General features: G+C 33.1%; 1 protein-coding gene across 1 annotated transcript in view; it reads left to right on the top strand.

The window, feature by feature from the left end:
* Positions 1 to 931: 931 nt before the first annotated feature.
* The window catches only part of UFL1 (UFM1 specific ligase 1), a 29,095-nt gene continuing 9,542 nt past the window's right edge, over positions 932 to 20,484 (top strand). Inside the window, exons 1-12 of the mRNA XM_011360752.2 lie at positions 932 to 1,087; positions 2,186 to 2,331; positions 3,013 to 3,041; positions 3,649 to 3,746; positions 4,299 to 4,413; positions 6,366 to 6,496; positions 11,654 to 11,712; positions 13,565 to 13,711; positions 15,018 to 15,193; positions 16,405 to 16,584; positions 18,288 to 18,408; positions 19,402 to 19,518. Of these exons, the coding sequence (XP_011359054.1) occupies positions 1,011 to 1,087; positions 2,186 to 2,331; positions 3,013 to 3,041; positions 3,649 to 3,746; positions 4,299 to 4,413; positions 6,366 to 6,496; positions 11,654 to 11,712; positions 13,565 to 13,711; positions 15,018 to 15,193; positions 16,405 to 16,584; positions 18,288 to 18,408; positions 19,402 to 19,518 (1,396 nt within the window). The 5' untranslated portion in view covers positions 932 to 1,010. The remainder of the gene's footprint in view (positions 1,088 to 2,185; positions 2,332 to 3,012; positions 3,042 to 3,648; positions 3,747 to 4,298; positions 4,414 to 6,365; positions 6,497 to 11,653; positions 11,713 to 13,564; positions 13,712 to 15,017; positions 15,194 to 16,404; positions 16,585 to 18,287; positions 18,409 to 19,401; positions 19,519 to 20,484) is intronic.

The following is a 20,484-nucleotide window of genomic DNA, read 5'->3' as shown; positions in this document are numbered from 1 at the left end:
CAAGATTTTTTTACTGTATTCACTGCATTTTAAATAAAACTGGGAACTTTATTAGACAGGTACACTTATTGTATTAGATTTGAGTCACCCAGAATAAGATACTGTAATAGGAAAATACCTGAACTAACCTCCTTTCATCAATGGCATGTAGCTAAAAGGATTTTTTTTTTTTTAAGTGAAGGGCGAAGTATAAAAGAAAAAGAGAAGAAGAAAGTTACTCCAGAATAAACATCTATTTTATCTACTTTTTACTGATTTCAATGTAGGGGAAGGCAAAATAAACATTCTTCTTGCTTACTCCATTTCATCCATACCCATAATAACTTATTACCTTATGTTTATAATTCTTCATTATTTGACGGGGCTAATCATCCCCCTAAGAGAAAAAAGAAAAGCTCTAGATACCTGAAGGCAATTCCCAACCTTTACGGTAATCAAAAAAAAAAAAAAAAGTTATTGCCTTCAGTAGTGTTCCCCACTTGTCTCCTAAAAAGTGTATCCGCTCTGAGCCCTCGTAAAAATTAACAAGATTCCCTGTACAAAAGAGGACTGACGGTTAACAGCCTGAGAAGAGAAGATGCTAATTGCAGGAACAGGAACACCTCCTCCTTGCCCTCTCCATCCCCAAAAAACAAATGGAGGACAGAAGAAAAAGAAAAGTGGTGAATTTGATTACCAATGCGCGGAAACTTTTGGAATCACGCAAACACAGACTAAAGTAACACTTTGCTAACTTGGCCCCTCCTACATACCACCCGCAGCCTGGCAGAGACTCACAGTTCAGTTCACAGCAAGTCACGCCCCGCTCCTACTGCCAAGGACGCATTTCCTGGGCTGGTGGGAGGAGCTGCAGCTCTTCCGAGCTGCCCGCTGGCGCGCGGCGCGCGCGTTTGCTCTCTGCGTCGCGGGGGAGTTTCTTGTCCCTCCGCGCAGCCCGTTCCGCCTAGGCTCGCGTTGTCTTTGGGCTGACGTGTCCGCTCTTCCGCGGCGGCTTGGCGTGTAGGGCCGCGATGGCGGATGCCTGGGAAGAGATCAGGCGGTTGGCGGCTGACTTCCAGCGGGCGCAGTTCGCCGAGGCTACGCAGAGGTGCCTGACCCTCCCTCTCTTTTGAGGCGTCCAAAAATAGCCCCGGGGCGGCCACTCCATCATCGGAAGCCGCGGGTCTCTGGCCCTCGGCCCCGGACCTTCCCAGACTGTCACTGTTGCCGCCACACCCGTAATTACCCAGCCTGGATTGTGGTCCTATACGTTCTTAGCTGGGAAGCCCAAAACCTGTGGAACCCCCATCCGTACCCCAGCCAGGTGCTAGCGTGCCCCGCCCCCACGATGGCCTAGGCTGGTGCCTTCAAGCTGTCACAGTGTCCCTCATCCTTACTTGTCATCAAGTCGTGGCATCATTGCCTTTTATACACTTCCTAATCTAGAATGAGATTGAAAAGAGGGATTAACCCCAAATTACAGTACTTTGCGAATACTGTGTTGACTCTTAAAACATTTTGCCTTTTTGCCCAGAACAGATAATGCTAGGCTAGAGCCATGGTCCCATCTGTCATTTTTAGGGGCTCCCGGACCTTGACATTTACTACAAAGCCACTAATTTGGGGGGAATGTGTTTAGAGCACTCTAACTGCTTTTTAGCAGTACACATAGATAATGCTAATAGAATCCTTGTTTATCCGTTGTCTATGTCTTGCCTTCGGTGTTTTTATTTCGGGCTGAAAAATTTAATCCCTTGATCCTGTATTTTGTAGCACAGAGCAAACTAGAGCACATACGGTACTTAAGTGCTTGGGTAACTAACAGTTGCAGTTATAGTTTTCCTAGGCCAGATCTCTTGCTTTGTAAGAATGTAGAGCAGAGTTTTTTCCTGCCTAAATTTTATGTCCTCACTTTTCTATTCAGATTTAAAGATTAGAAGTAGGGCTAGAAGAGAGCAAACTTGAAACCCATAATAGAATGACTCGTACATGTTTTAAGTTGATGTAAACCTGCTTACTCCCAAGTGTTCTTTTTTTTATTTTACTTACTAAATTAGGATTGTTATGCTAATATGAGATATAGATTTTGTAATATAGAACCTAGTGACTCTTACCCAAACTTTTTTTAAAAGCCCACCTTCATAGTCTATTAATTTTATTGAGCACCAAATGTATCGACTGCATTTTTAAAACTTGTTTCCTTCAGATTGTCAGAGCGGAACTGCATTGAGATTGTGAATAAATTGATTGCTCAGAAACAGCTAGAAGTAGTTCACACACTTGATGGGAAGGAATATGTTACTCCAGCACAAATTAGTAAAGAAATGAGAGATGAACTACATGTCCGAGGTGGTAAGTAATTTCTTAGTTTTTTTCCTTCTGATCTTCCGAAGGGAAAAAAACCTTAAAGCCATAAATGATAAATTATTTGGAGATTATAGGATACCCTCTCAATTATCAATATGATAACAGTTTAATATTTTTAACAGGTCAGGTAAACATGAGCATATAATTTAAGTGTCGTCAAATATTTTCACTTTACAAAATAGCATTATTTTGAATTATGAGTCTGTACGTGAATCAGTTGTTTCTTTTCATGGTTTATCAATTTGTTGCATGACTAATATTGGCTATAATGTGGAATATTTAACAGATTTTCATTTACTAATAAGTGGAAGTCTACCAATTTTAAATAATTGACAAAATATTTATTTAGTTGATATTTCTTTGGTCACAGAAGATAAATTGTGAAGGGAGATAAATACCCTAGTAGGTCTGGTCAACTTGTGTATCAATCGATGCTTGTAATTGGCCTGATGTGACAAATGATACTTTGGAAATAAATTATTGCCTATTCCTTCAGCCATGAATATTTATGCAGCTAATGGTGTGTATTTGAAGACATTAATTATTGTGGATGTATGTCCTTTGTAGAAGGACTTTGTACAAAATGTAAATCTGTTGGCATTTACAGTTTTTGGCTAGCGTGTACTTATACATGATTTAAAATAAATGAATGTTCTTCCTTTAAAGGTCGAGTAAACATTGTTGATCTGCAACAGGTAAATTTATAATTTGTAAAAATTTTCCTTTGATTTCTCAGTTTTTTGATACTATGAATTTTTTTAATGCCTTAAGTATTCGCTAATACAGATATCAGACTTTGTAAGTTTGTGAAGAATTAAATTTCTCACTGATAACATTGAATCCATTTAGTAAGTCCTGATATATTGAATCAGGGTAATTACAAGGTTTATGTAATTTTAGGAAAAAAATTACTAGTTTCATGTTTACTTGTTTTTAGTATGTGCAATAGAGAAATATTTGAAAAGGAGAAGGTATTTTTAGAAAATATAAGTGCACGTGTTATCAGCAACTTACAGTATATACGAAAAGCTGGTGAATCTTGTGTGAAACAGTACCTATGATCTGAAAATGTCACTTTTTAACACAAACTTTCCTAGCAAGTTTAAGTGTAATTTTTCAGAAATGAAAATAAATAAGCAATATGCCTCTGATTTTTTATTTGACTGAGGTTTTTAACAATATTTCACATCAATTTGAAATCCAACTAAGAGTAAATTTTTAAAAGATAGCTCTAAATATATAATTTTGAACTTAAGGAATAATATGAACTTATCACTAATAGAATTTGTATATATTTTCCAGGTAATTAATGTGGACCTGACTCATATTGAAAATAGAATTGGTGACATTGTTAAATCAGAAAAGCATGTTCAACTAGTGTTGGGACAACTGATAGATGAGTAAGTACAATATCTAAGAGCACTTTATTGTGTTTCTTTTTTTAAAAAAATAGTGTTTATATTTAAATTTAGAACAATTATGATCAGTTCAGTATTTTGTTTAGAACTCTTACAGTGCTGACTTTTATTATAAGGATAATTGTACCTAAAAAGTAAGTGCTTAATTGTGTGGAGTACTTGGAAATAACATAAACTTTGATATTTTTCTATTATCTTAAAGCAACACAAAGCATTATTATTATAGTCTTTCCTATATGATCTTAACTCTGAAAGCAAATTTGTTCCAACAATATTAATAAAAAATGACTGCAGAATTTCCATTATTTAAAAAAAAATTCCAACATTTATCATTTAATTAACCTTACATTCAGTTACATTGATAAGAAAATAAATGTTTTTCAGAACATGAGTAATGAATAGTGTTTACCTAAACGTACCTTATTTATTAATTTTGGGGCATACCTTATTGCAACAGAAATTAAACATAAACAATAGAGGAAAACCATTTCATTAATCCTAATTAGTTGTTTTTGTTTTTGTTATTACTATTAGGAACTATTTGGATCGGTTAGCAGAGGAGGTAAATGATAAATTGCAAGAAAGTGGTCAGGTAACCATATCAGAACTATGTAAAACCTATGATCTTCCTGGAAACTTTCTGACACAGGTATTTTTTTCTTAATAATATAATATTTTTTTTAGAAAAAATAAAGAATTTTAATGGGAGAGAAAAACTAGACTGACTTACCGTTAACTGATTTTTTGCATGCGATTATTGTTGTTGTAGCAACATATTTGGGGGATAGTTCTTATACATTGATGGCTCTGATGAGACTGTTTAGAAATGATTATTATCTTCCTGAACCTAGAGACACCCTAAAAACAATTAATAGACTAAGTTGTAAGCCTACTTTGATGCAATAGCAAGGATACCATTAGTGCATAGGTTTATTTAATGATTCTAATATCAACTGTACAAGAAACTTTAACCAGTATAGCTACAATTCTGATTGCCCAGTTGTATTTTAAGAAGTAATTAATGACGATTATAATTTAGAGGGGGTGCTACTGGCATCTGTGGTGTAAAGGTCAGGGATGCTGCTAAATATCCTACAATGCATAGGACGTCCCCCCAGCAAAGAATTTTCTTGCCCAAAATGTCAATAGTTCCACCATATTTTGATGCCACTTTTTTCCTCTAAACTGTCAGTGTGATTGGAAGAAGAACCAAGGAATCTCTCATAGCCTCTTAATTAATTTTAGATACTAGTGTCAATACTGAAATACTTTGATTTATAGCATAATAGCAGTACTACATGAAAATAGAGGCTATTTTCTTGTTTATTTTCTTTTTTCTTAAAATAGTTTGACATTTTGGAGTTAAATAAACCTTTGTTTGAATTCTATCTCTGCCACTGCTTAGATATTCAATATTAGAAAGATTATTTCATCTCTACATATCTGTAAAATGGGAATAATTGTCTTTTTCGTAGACTTCAATGAGGTTATATACATAGTATACCTAATGAAATGTCTAGCACAGTGGAGACACTCAATAAATGATGGTTTTGTTTTGTACTTACTGAAACAAATAAAAGAAAAGCAAAATCTCTTTTTAAGTATATATCAGTTTAAGGCAATCCAGTTTACAAAAATTTACCAAACCTTAATTACATGAAATTAATATATAATATGAACAGATTTACTCACCCATTTTAAAGGAGTGATTTCTCTAATTGTTTCTAAAATACCACTTAGGGTATAGATCTATTTTACATAAAATTTTAAAAGCCTAAGTTCTAGTTTAAATAAATACATGTTAATCACAGAAGGTTAAAAATATATTTTAAATACTTTTTTAAAGTATCAGAATAGAGCTAAATGATTTCTTATAAAACTATGCTACTGATACATTTTGGAAATGTATATGGTTTCTTAATGTTTGAAAAGCATTTTTCTATACCATAAAAGTATCAGCTTGGCTGTTTTAATTAGATTTAACTTATTTGGAGATGTGAAAGATACCCAGACTTATTTCAGATATCCCCGACTCCAGCCATAGTGTAGCTGTGGAGAAACACTCTCTTGAGGTTACTAAGAAATCAGTTTTTCTGCCAGTGTAAATCTCTGGACACAGATAACTTGTTAATATTTTCATCAAAGAAGATAATTTTTCAGATCTTGTATTTCCCTAGTTTGCAACATCTTGGAATAACATTTATTTCTCTCTGTTAGTATTAGAAGCTGCAGAGGGGGTCTTCTCCGGGGCCCATGTGTATGTCTTGGCTGTCTGTATGTTTCAAACTGCTTATATCTAGAAAAGTGGTTAATCAGTCATTTTTATTTTATATTAGAAATAGCCCTTATTAGCAAGTAACATAACTTTTTAATATATCAGCTATTTGACCCTTTCAGTCTCGATTCTGCCATGAGATTATGAAATTTCCTAGACTCTAAATCTTGGTTTTAGCTTATATATCTTATTTATGCTTGTTGAAATTTCTCAGTAGTATGATTAATACAACATCAGCATGCAGCATGACTTCAGTAAGACTATACAGATACATCTGTGTAATTTTGTTCATTAAAATTAATAAAAATTTGCTGCTTTATCCTCAGGCACTAACTCAGCGACTAGGTAGAATTATTAATGGACACATTGATCTTGATAACAGAGGAGTAATATTTACTGAAGCTTTTGTAGCTCGACATAAAGCACGCATCCGTGGACTGTTCAGTGCTGTTACTCGGTAAGCATGTTTTAAATTCTACATATTTTTTGATCGTGTTTTGCATTTTTTCTTTCTAGCATATTTTTTTTAAGAATAATTTCATTTAGGGCCCTAGTTTATTAAACAAATATGGGAGTGGGGATTCCAGAGTCCTGGAATATAGCTGAACTATCTCTAATCCACATCTTCTCCTCCCTACCTCCAACACTTGCATGTCTCCAGATGCACTTCTTCAGGATATTCAGATCAGTATATAAAATCACCCTGGATCATGGAAAGAGTATGTGGTTTAAAGTCAGATGTCCTTGGGTCATAGCTCCATCACACAGTAACCATATGACCTTGAGCAGATAAGTCAGTCACTTAACTTTGGACATCAGATGGGCCTAGATGATTTTAGAACCCTTTTTATCAAATAACACTACAATTGTAATGAATAACAGTGTTGCTTTCAAAATTACTTCAACTTTTCTAAAATAAGAGTTTCTGAAAAGTTTTGGGCCTATGTGACAAACTCCATTGTGGAACTAAGAAACCTATATTCTCAATTATCTTCTCTCCTTTGTCATTAACTTTATCTCAGTGGTGTTTGGGTCCCACCAGCTTTTAAATATGTCCAACTGCTCTCATTTTAAAACAATCAAACCTCTCTCAACCCCATATTCCACTGCATATATTTTGTTTGTTTCTTAAAGTAAACCATCTCAAGAGTTGTCTAATTTACTATCTCAGTTTTTTTACCTTCTGTCACTTCTCAACTCACCCATCTGGCTTCCACCACAAAACAATGATATCAGTATCATTGAATCTAATGGATACATTCTGTCCTTATTTTACTCAATTTTGCAGCAGCATTTAACTCAATTACATCTTCCTTGAAATGTTCTCATTCCTTTTTTTTTTTTTTTTTAATACCACACTTTATTGGTTTCTTCTTATCTCTTTTGGCTGTACCTTCTGCGTCACCTTTTCTGGCTCTTCCTCCTTTCCATAGCCTTTAAATTTTGCTTCAGGCTGTCTTTTCAGTCCTGCACTTTTACTAGGTGATTTTACCTTTCTTTTAAATTCCAGACTCATGCAGAGCATCTATACTAAAATGTTTTACAAATGCCTCAAATTCAACATATTTTAAATAACTCACTATTCCTGAGGTATCTTACTCCTACTCCACCTGAATTAATTCTTCCACTTTTGTTTCTATTACCAGTTATGTTAATCATTTGCTTGATTTTGCCAGAAATCTGGGAGTCAGTCTTTCTAATAATTTCTCTCTCTTACCCTCCTTTCCAGAACACTACGTCTTTTGAATTCTGTGTTTTAAATATTTATGTAATCATTACATCTCTGATATCACCGTTCCCACCATTTCAGTCCATTTTTTTACCTGGACTATTTTAGTAGTTTTCTAACCACACTTTTTTCTACACTTATTACCTTCCACACATTTTTTGCATGACAGCCACAGTAATTTCTTTTTGTCTTTCAACAAATCAAAAGCATTTCTTGAACACCTCATACATGAAAGGCACTGGTGGTACTAAAGACTAGAAGGTTTGATGGGAGAGCTTGCAATCTAATGCGATAATTTTATTTTAATATATATAATAATTTCTCACAGCAGAGTTACAAAAGAAGCTTTGTTTTTCTTCTCCATTTGAGAGGAAGTTGCTGATACGATGTCCCATCATTACAAATACTTTAGTCTGTATTTGCTGCAAACAAGGGCATTGTTTTATATAACTATCATACAACATCAAAATCAGAAAATCGACTTGACATTGACACATTACTACTATCCAGTCCTTAGATCCCATTCATGTTTTACCAATTGTTCCAATAATGATCTTTATCGAAAAAAGGATCACATATTGCATGTAATTGTCATGTCTCCTTAGTCACCTTCAATCTGCAACACTTGCATGTTTTTTCCTTGACTTTCATGACCTTGAGACTTTTGAAGGTCTTATGCCAGTTATTTTGTAGAATGTTCAATTTTGTTTGTCTGATGTTCTTTTCATATGCATCTTTGGCAGGAATGTCACAGAAGTGTTTCTGTGTTCTTGTTATTCAGTCTTATCAGATGGCATACAGTTTAGATTTTTTTCCAGTTATCGGTGATGTGAGTTGCAACTTCTTAATCAGGAGATATCTGCTAGGCTACTTATAATGATACTTATTTTTCCTTTCTAATTAAATATTTATGGGGAGGCAATTTGAGATTATGTAAGTTATCCTGCTTTTCCTCAAATTTTTAGTTTATTTATTTATATCACTATGGACTCATGGTTCCCCAATTTATTCACTGGATTATTATTGATTATTATCATTAGTATTTAGATTTTCAAATTGGCTCTGGTTGAGCTAGTGGCAGGCCCTTTGGGCTCTCTCCTGTGTACTTTTGACATGTCCCCATCATTCTTAGAGCACTTATTTTCTTTCTCACACAAAAAGTTTGAGGCTCAGTTCATACTTTCCCTGTCTCAACCATTTTCCCAAGGAGCCCTGGTTCCTTTTAGTAGAGTATAGTATTTAGAAACCAAGATCTGGACACTGGATTGCTTATTGCTATTTGGTTGTCACTACTCTCAAGCCTTCTCAGCAGACAAGCTAAGGATACACATAGACACATGTATGTATGTGTGTATATATATATTTTTTTTTTCTATCTTTATGTGTATCAAAATCTATGAGTTTACACCAGTACCACTAATTCCCTTTCAATACCATAAGTTTTGTTCTAGTTTTCTTCTTTCTCGTATTTGTAATTCCCTTCTCTGGCTGTAAGAAGCCTAGCTTCTGTTATCTTTAATATATTTGCTTATTTGGTTAATTCTTTTTTTATTTGAATGATCTCCCATTGCTGCTACAACTCTTATTCCTGTGTGGATGCCCTCCTTACTCCACACAGGCTCTGATAGCTTATACCAGAGATAAACTAATTATCTACTACCAAAGGAAACTAGTAAGAGTAGTCGTTTCTGGGAGTGGAGCTGAGAAGCTGAGTGGTAGGAATGGAAGGAGCTCCATTGTGTAACTTTCTGTACCCTATGTATTTATTACTTAGTCAAAAGATAAAAATTAAAAATATATTTTTCCTATTGACAATTTTTTGAGTAATTATTGCAGTGAGTGTAGTTATTAGATATAGCAAATAATATTTTTTTGTGATTCGTAGTAGCGCTGAGTTTCTCTGTGTGGAGATATTATCAAACCATAAGGGCAAAACAAATTTTGAGCCTTTAAAGATGTCGCTGTGTGATTCCCAGGTACTTCCATTTAATGCACCATATGTTAACATATGCCTCTTAAAATATAAGGAACCACCCCACTTTTCTTATCTAACTTCAGAGAAAATACCTGTACCTCAGATTTGAAAAGGATTGATATTTATTATTATTATTGGTAGCCAGAAAGAAGAGCAGGAAGTAATTAGAAGAATGAGATATGCAAGTGTACTAAACTACATTGTATTCCAAATTAAAATAACAGTTTAACAGCTAAGTTCCATTGTACCAAAAAAAAAGCTAGAAATGTGCAATTCAATTAAACATTTAATGAACACCCACAATAAGTTATGCACCCAGAAATTTTAAGATAATGTCCTTCAAAGAGCCTTCTACATTTCTGTAAGGATGTGTTCAGACAGAAGGGAACAGAAAGCACACAGAAAACAAAACATAAGAAAGCTGTAATCATTACAAGATAAGCAGAGGAGAGCAGAATACCTAATTGGATCTAATTGGTTTGGGTACTCAGATAATTTAGCTGAAAAATTTGAGTAAAACAAGTTAATAAAAAACAAATTAATCTATACTTTAATTTAGTTAAAATAATAATTTAGTCAAAAAATCCTCAAACACAGGGTTTTAAGTATCAGTTCTATCCAGACAACTGTTTTTGCTCTCCCAAATTCATCAAAGAGAAAATTGATAACATCTCAAATAAACAATAGAGGATCAACTAGTTGGAATAACTTAAAAGTCTCTTAATTAAATAGACTAAACCTAAACCAGAGAACAAGTGTGATTGGCTTAAAATGAATAGGGAAAAAAATTATAGTCAGAAAAAGTCTAGATCTTTTTTTCCTATAGATTCCTTACTTAAAAAAAAAAAAATTAGAAAGACTGTCACAGAGATCTGCCCAAAATAAATGAAAACATTTGCCCACACAAAGACATGAACACAAATGTTTATAGCAGCACTATTCATGATAGCCCCAAAATGGAAACAACCCAAATGTTCATCAGCTGATGAATTGATAAACCAATTGTGGTATGTCCATACAACATAATGCTGTTCAGCAATAAAAAGGAATGAATATTGGTTCATACTTCATTGTGCATGAACCTCAAAAACATGCTAAGTGAAAGAAGCAAGACACAAGAGATCACGTATTGATTCCACTTATATGAAATCTCTAGAAGTGCAAAATTATAGAGGCAGAAAGTAGATCAGTGTTACTCTAGGTCTAAGGGTACCAACAGGAAATAACTGCAAACATTTATGAAGAAATTTTTTGGGTGATGGAAACATTCTAAAACTGGATTGTAGTGATATACTCAATATACTCAACTCTGTATATTTATCAAGATCTTTGAATTGTATACTTGCAATTGGTTGGATTTATGATTAGCAAATTATACCTCATTAAAGGTGTTTTTAAAAAGATGCATAGTCATTACAGAAAATATTGATAAGCAAAAAAAAGATCATTTGAAGTGAATTCTTCCCAGTCATCCACCTAATCTGGGAGTGTATCATTTCAGATTCTTTTTTACATCTATAATCTCATTTTTCTTCAAATGTAGAGTTATATAATGTTCATTTGACTCTTCCCAGGTGAGGAGCCTCTTAGACAGAAAGAATATAGAATGAGGAAAAACAAACATACAATAAAGGGCAAGGCAGATAGTCAAGCATCACTAAATCTGAGGTGAAAATTGTGGTGGGAATGTAAATTGATCCGGGATTAGGAAAACAGATCCATTCCCTTGGTTTTTCAGTAGCATCATTCTTAGGATTAAGGATGTAAAACTTGATGCAATTTTTGCCTTCATTTTTTTCTTTTTAAATTAATTGGTCTTTTTCATAAATTAATTATCCTGGTTATTTTTTAGTTCACAAATATGTATAACTCTATAACAAGTAAGAAGTTTATGTTTTCTTTCCATAAAGGCCTACAGCAGTGAATTCTTTGATTTCAAAATATGGATTTCAAGAGCAGCTTTTTTACTGTGAGTTTGCTTTAAATCGTATGCCACTTAATTAGCTATTAAATAGACTATCAATACAAAACTTACTAATTTAAAATTTTTACCTCTTAATCTTAAAACTTATATAAATAAAATATTTCTAGTTGAAAAGTTTCTCTATACCAATTTTTATGTATATGTCTGTTATACCCATCAAACATTTAGTGTTGGCTACCACCAGAGAGGTGGAATGAAAAAAATTGCATGTGCGTGTGTATGTGTGTGAAATACTGTTATGCACATACATATATAGAGATTTAAAATTATAGTATTAAGAATAATTTTCACTTTGTTTCTTACAGATTTTTACTAAATTTTCTTACATAGAACTGTTTCTCTAAGAAATAGTGTTTGTCTAAGAAATTTTTACAAAGAGTTTATAGCAGTAAAAATATATTCTTAGCATTCAAACAAAATAGTAATATCTCCAAAATAATCTTGGTTCATTACCTATTTTGTGTGTATGTTTGTGATGCTTTTTTGAGATATTCAGGGTTTCTTTAAAGCTTTGCTAGAATAATTTTTAAAAGTAATGATTTGATCTTTTGACTCAGATATCTGTGCAAATATAAGAATTAAAATGAGGAATGAAAAAATTCAAATATGAAACCAGAAATCAATTTTTATTTACTCTATTTTTCAGACTATGGAGTTAAAATTAAATTAAGACAAATTTAAAATTAAAATTTGACAGTATTTTGGAATCTACATAAATGAGATTTCATAATGCAAATTTCTTCAAGTAATTATTGGTCACTTGATAACTTTGGTCTGAATTTAGCATGAATTTCTGTTGTACAATCACAAAATTTAAAATTATGTGTTATAGTCTATTGAGAAATCTAGACTTTTCTAATGTATTCTAATTTGCTCAGCAGTGAAATTCTGAAATTCATATGTAAACTATTTTTTATTTCTGTTAAAGGCTAATTTTCATAAGCCTTCTTTGTACCAGGCATATTTTGAATGTGCTTGTTGATACACTTAGAAATAATTCTTTCCTATCTGCTTTTTTTAGGGGATTTTGATATGCAGTTTATATTATCATTTAAATAAAACACATAAATTTGGTGTTAATGGCAGCACTATCTAGTTCTCAGAACAGCATCAATCTTTTGATATTGATGGTGGTGATGGTAGTGGTAATGATATTTAGTTAACATTTATGGAGTGCTTATTATATGCCAGCTACAGTTTCAAGCATTTTACTTGGAGACATAAGTAAAATGACTTGCCTGGTGTTTGTCAGCTAGTAGATGATAGAGTTGAGGTTTGGGCTTAGGCTACCTTCATCCACATCTATCCTCTTAACCAGGGCATTATACTTCTCTTATAGGTAGCATTAAAATGTATTGATTCCATTTAGACGGTGGAAATGCAATAACATAAAAATTTTCATGGCTTTATTTCACACAGTTGATTCTAATATGATCTGGGTATCTTGATTTTTCTAAATATGAGAAAATTGAATTTGGTGACATTAGCGATTGTATATTATCTATTCTCAAGAGTATTTGGTCATCCCCTTATAAACAAATTATGAGATACATAATGGCATTTTTTTCCTCAAAATTATTCAAACTAAAAATTGTTATTAACTAGTTTGAGTTACAAGTTCAGCACCTTTACTGATTGCCAGAATTTTCTGAATTTATGACCTGAATATTCTCATAAATGACAGGAAAATTTTGTTTAAAATATAATATCTTCATTTACACAATTTAAACTTAAAATTGCCTTTCTAAGGATACGGTGACATTTTGTAAAATTTTGGAGGTTTTTTGAGATTTATACCTGTTGTGATTTATTTCTCTTCATTTGGTTTTGTTTTAAGCTGTGCTTGAGGAACTTGTTAATAGTGGACGCTTACGAGGCACTGTGGTTGGTGGGAGACAGGATAAGGCGGTGTTTGTCCCTGATATTTACTCCAGAACACAGAGTACTTGGGTGGATTCCTTTCTCAGGCAGAATGGCTATCTAGGTAACTATTTTTTTTTTTTCTTTAAAACTAAAACTTCTTCCTAATACTAACAACATTCTAAAAAGTTTTGTATTAGCCCTGGGAGTATACATGCATTTTATTGTTATCCAGCAAATCATAATGGTTGTCTTTAAATGTAAAAGTAGTCACACTGCAGATTTTTGTGGACCTTGGAGCTAAGTTTAATTCCATAGTTATTGAACAGTTGTAGAAAGGCCAAAAGCTGGTATTGATTGTTACCAATCATTCAGTGATATGATACTATTACAACTTCAGGTATTTTTTTAATTCACAAAAAGTAATTAGATTTATTATATTTTATGAAGTTTGCCCAGTTTTTCAGTTACAATATGTTAGAAATATTTTATTGGTTATCAACTTTACAATGTTCATTTTTATTGGTTATCCAATACTTCAGACACATTAAATTTATTCTAAAATTGGTTTCTGAAGTTCTGTCATTCAGATAAAGTAGGTTGATTGAATTTAGATATTAAAACAATTAGCAAATAAATATGTATAACTCACTTAGTTTAATTTTATAACCTAAGTCAAACCACATAAGAGATCAGATGCTTTCTCATTAATAAATCTGTATGTAAGTCATTAGTGTTCAAACATTTTAAATGCGTGGTGGAATACTGGGCGTGGCTTATATTTTCTTTACTTTCTGTAATGTACTTTTTAGTTTCTTCAACCATGGACATGGATTAGAACTTTGTTATAATTAGTTTTCTTAAATATAATTATTTGGGGATGGAAAGAGGACCATAGGTATCTCCAATAACTTTAATGTTTGTAAATTTATGTCTTCATTTTTTACTTTTGTTTTATATACTAATTTTTTTACTAATTTAAATTAGACTGGAAAATTATTTTGTCCTAAGTTGCCTGATAAAACATTCACAAAATAAATTCCATTTCTTTACTTAACTGTAATAAGCAAAATAAATTCTAGTTTTTTCTTTACTTAAATTATTGCGTTCTCCTTTACCCCCCTTTCTACTTCTATTGCTCTATAGTTCTCATGTTTCCCTTTGACCCCTCAGTTGGAGAGGGAGTAACACAGCTAGGATTGAGGAAATACTGGAACCAATTTTTCTACAAATATGTCTAGTAATAAAAATTTGGGAAGGTAACATAAGCAGGGGATAGTTGTGGTACATTTCTATGCTTTATTATTAGAAAAAGAGAGAGAGAGAATACAGCGCATTCACAAAGAATAGGTTTTGGTAGAACTTTTTCCAAGATTTCTGAAAAATGTGAAAATTGACAACTCTGTTTCTACTTTACGATATATTTCTAGAATTTGATGCTTTGTCCAGACTTGGAATCCCAGATGCTGTGAGCTACATAAAAAAAAGATACAAGACTACACAACTCTTGTTTTTGAAAGCAGCTTGTGTTGGTCAGGGCCTGGTGGATCAGGTGGAAGCGTCAGCAGAGGAAGCCATCAGCTCTGGAACATGGGTTGATATCTCAGTATGTTTTTTTCTTCTTAATTTTTCTTTAAACCAAAGACAACTGATATTTCACTAGTATATGGCCATTTCGAGAATTAGGATACATAAAGGTAGTCTTGGCTTTAGACCCAAATTCTAGCAGTCATTGTTATAACAAAAATAATTATTTTATGCGTAAAGATTTTCTAGCTTTTGAAGTAGGGCTTTCTAGCTTTTTATATATGGATAGTCAACATCCAGAATTCTATAAATCTCAAAGCAAACAAGCAAACAATATAACACTCATATTAGTCAGAAATTGATGAGACTTCTCACAGTCTTATCCAAGCATTTAAAACTTTACTGGCATCAGGCATTGTGTCACATTTGTTTATCCCTTATCCTTTAATCTCTGCTAATATATTAACACAATCTGCTTTAGCAGTGACAGTGTTTTACTTCAGCATACAGTATTAATGTGCCTTTATTATGCCAAAAAGATAAGTGTAAGTGCAATGAATGTAATAAGAGGCCAATTCATTATTTATCAGTCAGGGCCCAGACTCTTTATATAGCAGAAAATTCCTCATTTTGGATACACAAGTTCCCAGAGATTCCAGATATAATTGTTTGTTTATTTATTCAGCAAATTTTACTAAGTGCCTTCTGTGTGCCAGGCACCATTTTACTTGATGGGAATGTGGTATCCAGGTAACTTTCCTGCACTCAGGGAGGGGCACTTTCACTGGGGGTAAATAGTTAATGAAAATGATAATTTCAGAAACTAGAAAGAGCTAAAAAGAAATATATTTTGGAGGTAAAGTTATCAAGACTTGATGGTCGATTGTTTGTAGGTTTATGGGAAGAACTGAGTGTTATTTGTAGTTTTGGGACCTGACCAACGAAGAGAGTATTACCACTAATTACGATGGGAGAAATGATGGGGAAGAATAGATGGGAGCTCAATGTCTGGGAGCATGGTGATGTAAATCAATATTGTTTTGGACACGTAAGTTTGAGATGCCTATTCGCCATACAAGTAGGAAGTTTAGGGAATCAGTAGGATAGGATTCCAGAATTCAAAATGATGAAGAAAGCAGAAATATAATTTGGGACGTTATCAGCATATAGATGGTTACCTGAAAGCCACTGAATTTAGTGAGATCATCTAGGGAGAGCACATGTATAATAAATTGGTTTTCTGTATTGTATTGCATTAATACTTTATTTTCATTTTGTTTGTAATTCTAGCCTCTGCTACCCAGTTCTTTATCAGTTGAAGATGCTGCAATGTTGCTTCAACAAGTGATGAGAGCATTTAGTAAACAGCCTTCAGCTGTAGTCTTTAGTGACACTGTTGTAGTCAGTGAAAAATTTATAAATGACTGTACAGAACTGTTCAATGAACTGATGCACCAAAAAGCTGAAAAGGTATGCCAGATTTCCTTTTACCTACTAATCTTAACAGTATTTTCACGTTAGAAATTTCTGGTGTCTTTTGAAAAGTAGGGTAAGCTGTATACCCAAAAATGAACACTGTGTTTTATACATCATTTTCGTTTACTGCATCATTCCTTTTTATTTCCTCTCTTGGGTTTATTTTTCTCCTTCTTCATTCCCATCAGGACACGTGATTTAGAACTTAGGGAGCTGAATTTGTGAATCGAATTCACGTAAATGAAACTATACACTTCACAATTCAGTCACCTGAGTATATTGATCCAACATTAAAATCCACAAAAACAATATTTTTGGATTATATGCATAAATATACAGTTTATCAATCACCACATAATATATTTACTTAATCTATCAGTCTCCTTAGTTTTAACCTATCCGGGGTGCACAAACCAGATCAATTACTGAGGAAAGAAAGTGTTTGTTACTATCAAAATTGATTAGTTCCTCAGAACAACTGCTGTCAAAGTGTTTAGAAGTAGAGACATACTCAAAACTCATGTTGCTAGTTAGCAGTGAATAGGTAAAACAAGCCCATTTGTCTTAGTTTGACTGCTAATCCATGAGGTTATTAAATATGTAAATAATTCGTATTTATCTATATTCCTTTAAAGCTCTTTAACAGTCTAAAAAAAATGAGATAATTTTCTCATTTGGGCTGCTAAGCAGCAGAGAGGAGTAAAAAGTAAACAGGATTGATATCAGCAAGCCTGAGCTCTAGTCTCAACTTGTTTACTCTCTGTTTGACTTTGGACAAATAAACTTCCAGTTTCCTCATCTTCAGAGAAAGGTTGGTGATGCCTGCTCTCGAAAAGATTAAATGTAAATAAAGGAAAAATGCATATAAAATGCTCTGATATGTGTCAGCTTCCATTTACTAAATGGCTGTATTATTATTTTTATTTATGACCTTTTGCTAAAATAAGAACTTAACATGGTTATCAGTTTTTATTTCCTTGTGCTTCTCATTCCAACCGCAAAAATAAATTCAGAAAGAAAAGAGATTCTGTTGTTTGAACTGTCAACATTCTAAACAGTTATTTTTGAAAATCAAAAAGGAAATAAATAAACATTTTTAACATGAATATGGACTTTTGTCACTACAGATTTAAAACTTTTTTCTGTGATAAAGAAACAGTTTCTGAGCTGGGACATAGTTTATTGTTCTTAACATAAATTTTTTAAAGCAGAGGTCAAGAATGAGTCCAGAGGGAGAAAACAAGTTTATATCACTAAGTATGCAACTCACATATGCTCATTATGGAGGGGTGGGAGTGTGGCGATTTTACCTTTCTAGGAATTTCAGGTATCCAGGTATGGCACTGGACTTGGGAGTCTCAAAAAGAAAGAGAACAAGGGTCATCTGTTAGGCAGTGGTAAAACCAGCCAATCCCAGCTGGTTTTAAAGATAGATAGCATCTGATGCTGTGTGGTCAGTTGTTCATTGACCAGATAGGATTTCTTATTAGCTAATAATAAATACAAAAAGCCATGAATAGCAAAGAAAAACTAATTTTTGGCAAAGAGAAATAGTCTCAGTGTCAACTGTGAGACGAATCTCTGATTCTTAGCAATGAAATCAAACAATTAAGATGTGAGTATATAAACAACTTTTATTTTATGTTTTTTGTAATACTGTATATTTTTGCCTACCAAAAAAGCATGTTTTATTTCAGGAAATGAAAAATAATCCTGTTCATTTAATCACTGAAGAAGATCTGAAACAAGTCTCTATTTTAGAAAACATTAATACAAGTAAAAAGGATAAAAAAGATGAACGAAGAAGGAAAGCAACAGGTAATGAATTATTAAATAAGATTCAAAGATGAGTTTTTCGTTGTAGTGAACTCTACATTTGTTAGGTCCTTTTAAAGCCCTTTTATTTAGTTGATTTATCTTTAACTGATAATATTAACCAAATCTTTTGCTAATAATTAAATTTTGATTATAAAAATGGAAATAGTAATTGCTTATCTGTGTTTTATTTGTGGGAACCAAGTTAATTTTATGATGTGGCCCATCTCCACTTGTTCTCCCCATCAGCGTTTATTTTTCAGCCCAGTAACCTTTTTTATTATTATTTTGATTCTCATACAGCAAGTTTGAGTTTACCTCAAGGCCTTTGCACTAGCTGTTTCCTCTACCGGGAATGTACTCCTCTGAACTTCAAGTAATGGTTCCCTCTTGTCATTCAGAGATCAGCTTTAAATGTCAGTTTCTCAGAGAGGCCTCCATAACCACCCAGAATGATAGACACAGTCACTCTCCACCATATTATCTTGTTGGGTGGTGGAGAGAATCAGAATGTCTCCTGTAAATATGGGTAATCATTTTTTAACCAATAAGACAAAACCAAGTATAATTAAATTTGTGAAGTACTGTAACAGGGCATATGAGGCTGTGGTAACAGAGATGAGCAAATGAGGGCACATGTATTTTGGGAAAGGTAGAAAAGTTGAGGTAAGGAAATTGGTTTGGCCAAGAAGAAGTCAGACAAAGCTACAAAAAAGAGGTGTCATTAGAGAAGGAAGAAGAGACTACATTTACTGCAGGTAGGCTGCCTGAGTTAGTTGATAAAATTTAAGAGATTTCATATTTTATTAATTTTTTATTGATTGAATTTATAAAATTTTTATTTTAATAAAGAAGCTTTGACTTTAAAAAGTGGCTAAAAGTTTACTTGGCTTTTATTTTTGTGCTGTAAAGTTAAATATGACAATATAATGTCATCATTTTCTAAAAAAGTAGTAATTAAATTAAGAAATACTAACTAATGACATTTTCTACCAGAGGGCAGTGGGAGTGTGAGAGGAGGAGGTGGTAGCAATGCCAGAGAGTACAAAATTAAAAAAATCAAGAAGAAAGGAAGAAAAGATGATGACAGTGATGATGAATCATCTCACACTGGTTAGTAGTATTTTATTCTTCCTTTGCACATGCATGATTTTTTTAACATACTTTCTTAAGATGCATACAGTTAGGTATATATGCTTATACAGGAAGTCCTTGCTTTGCACAGTTTCGGTGAGCATAAATTTTAGTTACGACAGTTTGGTTAAATGACATTAGTCCTCCAACAACATGGTTCATATTTCAATTACTAGGGTACATTAACTGTAATTGTATAAAGTACTAACTTCGCTGTTAGCTTCTCAGCCCACAAATTATCACATAAATAACAGATGTGCATCACGATCTATAACAATCACATTATTCATTTCAAAGTTTGTCAGCAATTGATCATTGAGCATATCTTACTCACTTTATGCACAGACAACAAAGCATGTAGTTGTGTTGCTTTCTTGTTTCCCAGTGATAAATCCATGTGACATTTTTCAACAATGGATAATCAAAAGATGGAATTGGCCAACTAAGATAAAAGTGTAGCAAGTAAATGAAAAGTGGTAACACTGGAAATAAAATATGAATCAAGAATAAATGGAGTTATAGAAAAAGTAGCTGACTGTGGGAATGTTGACATTGCCACTATTCAGGGGACTCTAGCTATACAGCAGGAGGAACTTGGTAAAAGCGCACTTATTGATGTAAATGAGGAAAGTGGTTGTGACAAAAAGGGTGAAAATGTCTTACGGGATATGAAGTTGGCAAAAAACTACCTATTAAAAGTATTCTCAGAGGTATTTCATGACATGGAAAGGGCAAAGGATTAAATATTAGAAGCTGATCTAGAGTTAAAAAAGGCGTATGATGACTTGCCAAGGCATAGTAAAATTGCTTTGTATTGCAAGGGTGAGGGGAAGGCAAGCACTGTTCAAACTATTCTTGATAAGTTCTTTGCAAAGAAATAAAACACTTTCATTGTCAGTGTTTCTGATGAGCTAAATTATAGTGTGCTAAATTATAAATACTAGT

Source organism: Pteropus vampyrus, unplaced genomic scaffold (assembly GCF_000151845.1).
Source record: "Pteropus vampyrus isolate Shadow unplaced genomic scaffold, Pvam_2.0 Scaffold58, whole genome shotgun sequence".
NCBI classification, from domain to species: Eukaryota; Metazoa; Chordata; class Mammalia; order Chiroptera; family Pteropodidae; genus Pteropus; species Pteropus vampyrus.
This window is presented reverse-complemented; position numbering and strand designations above follow the sequence as displayed.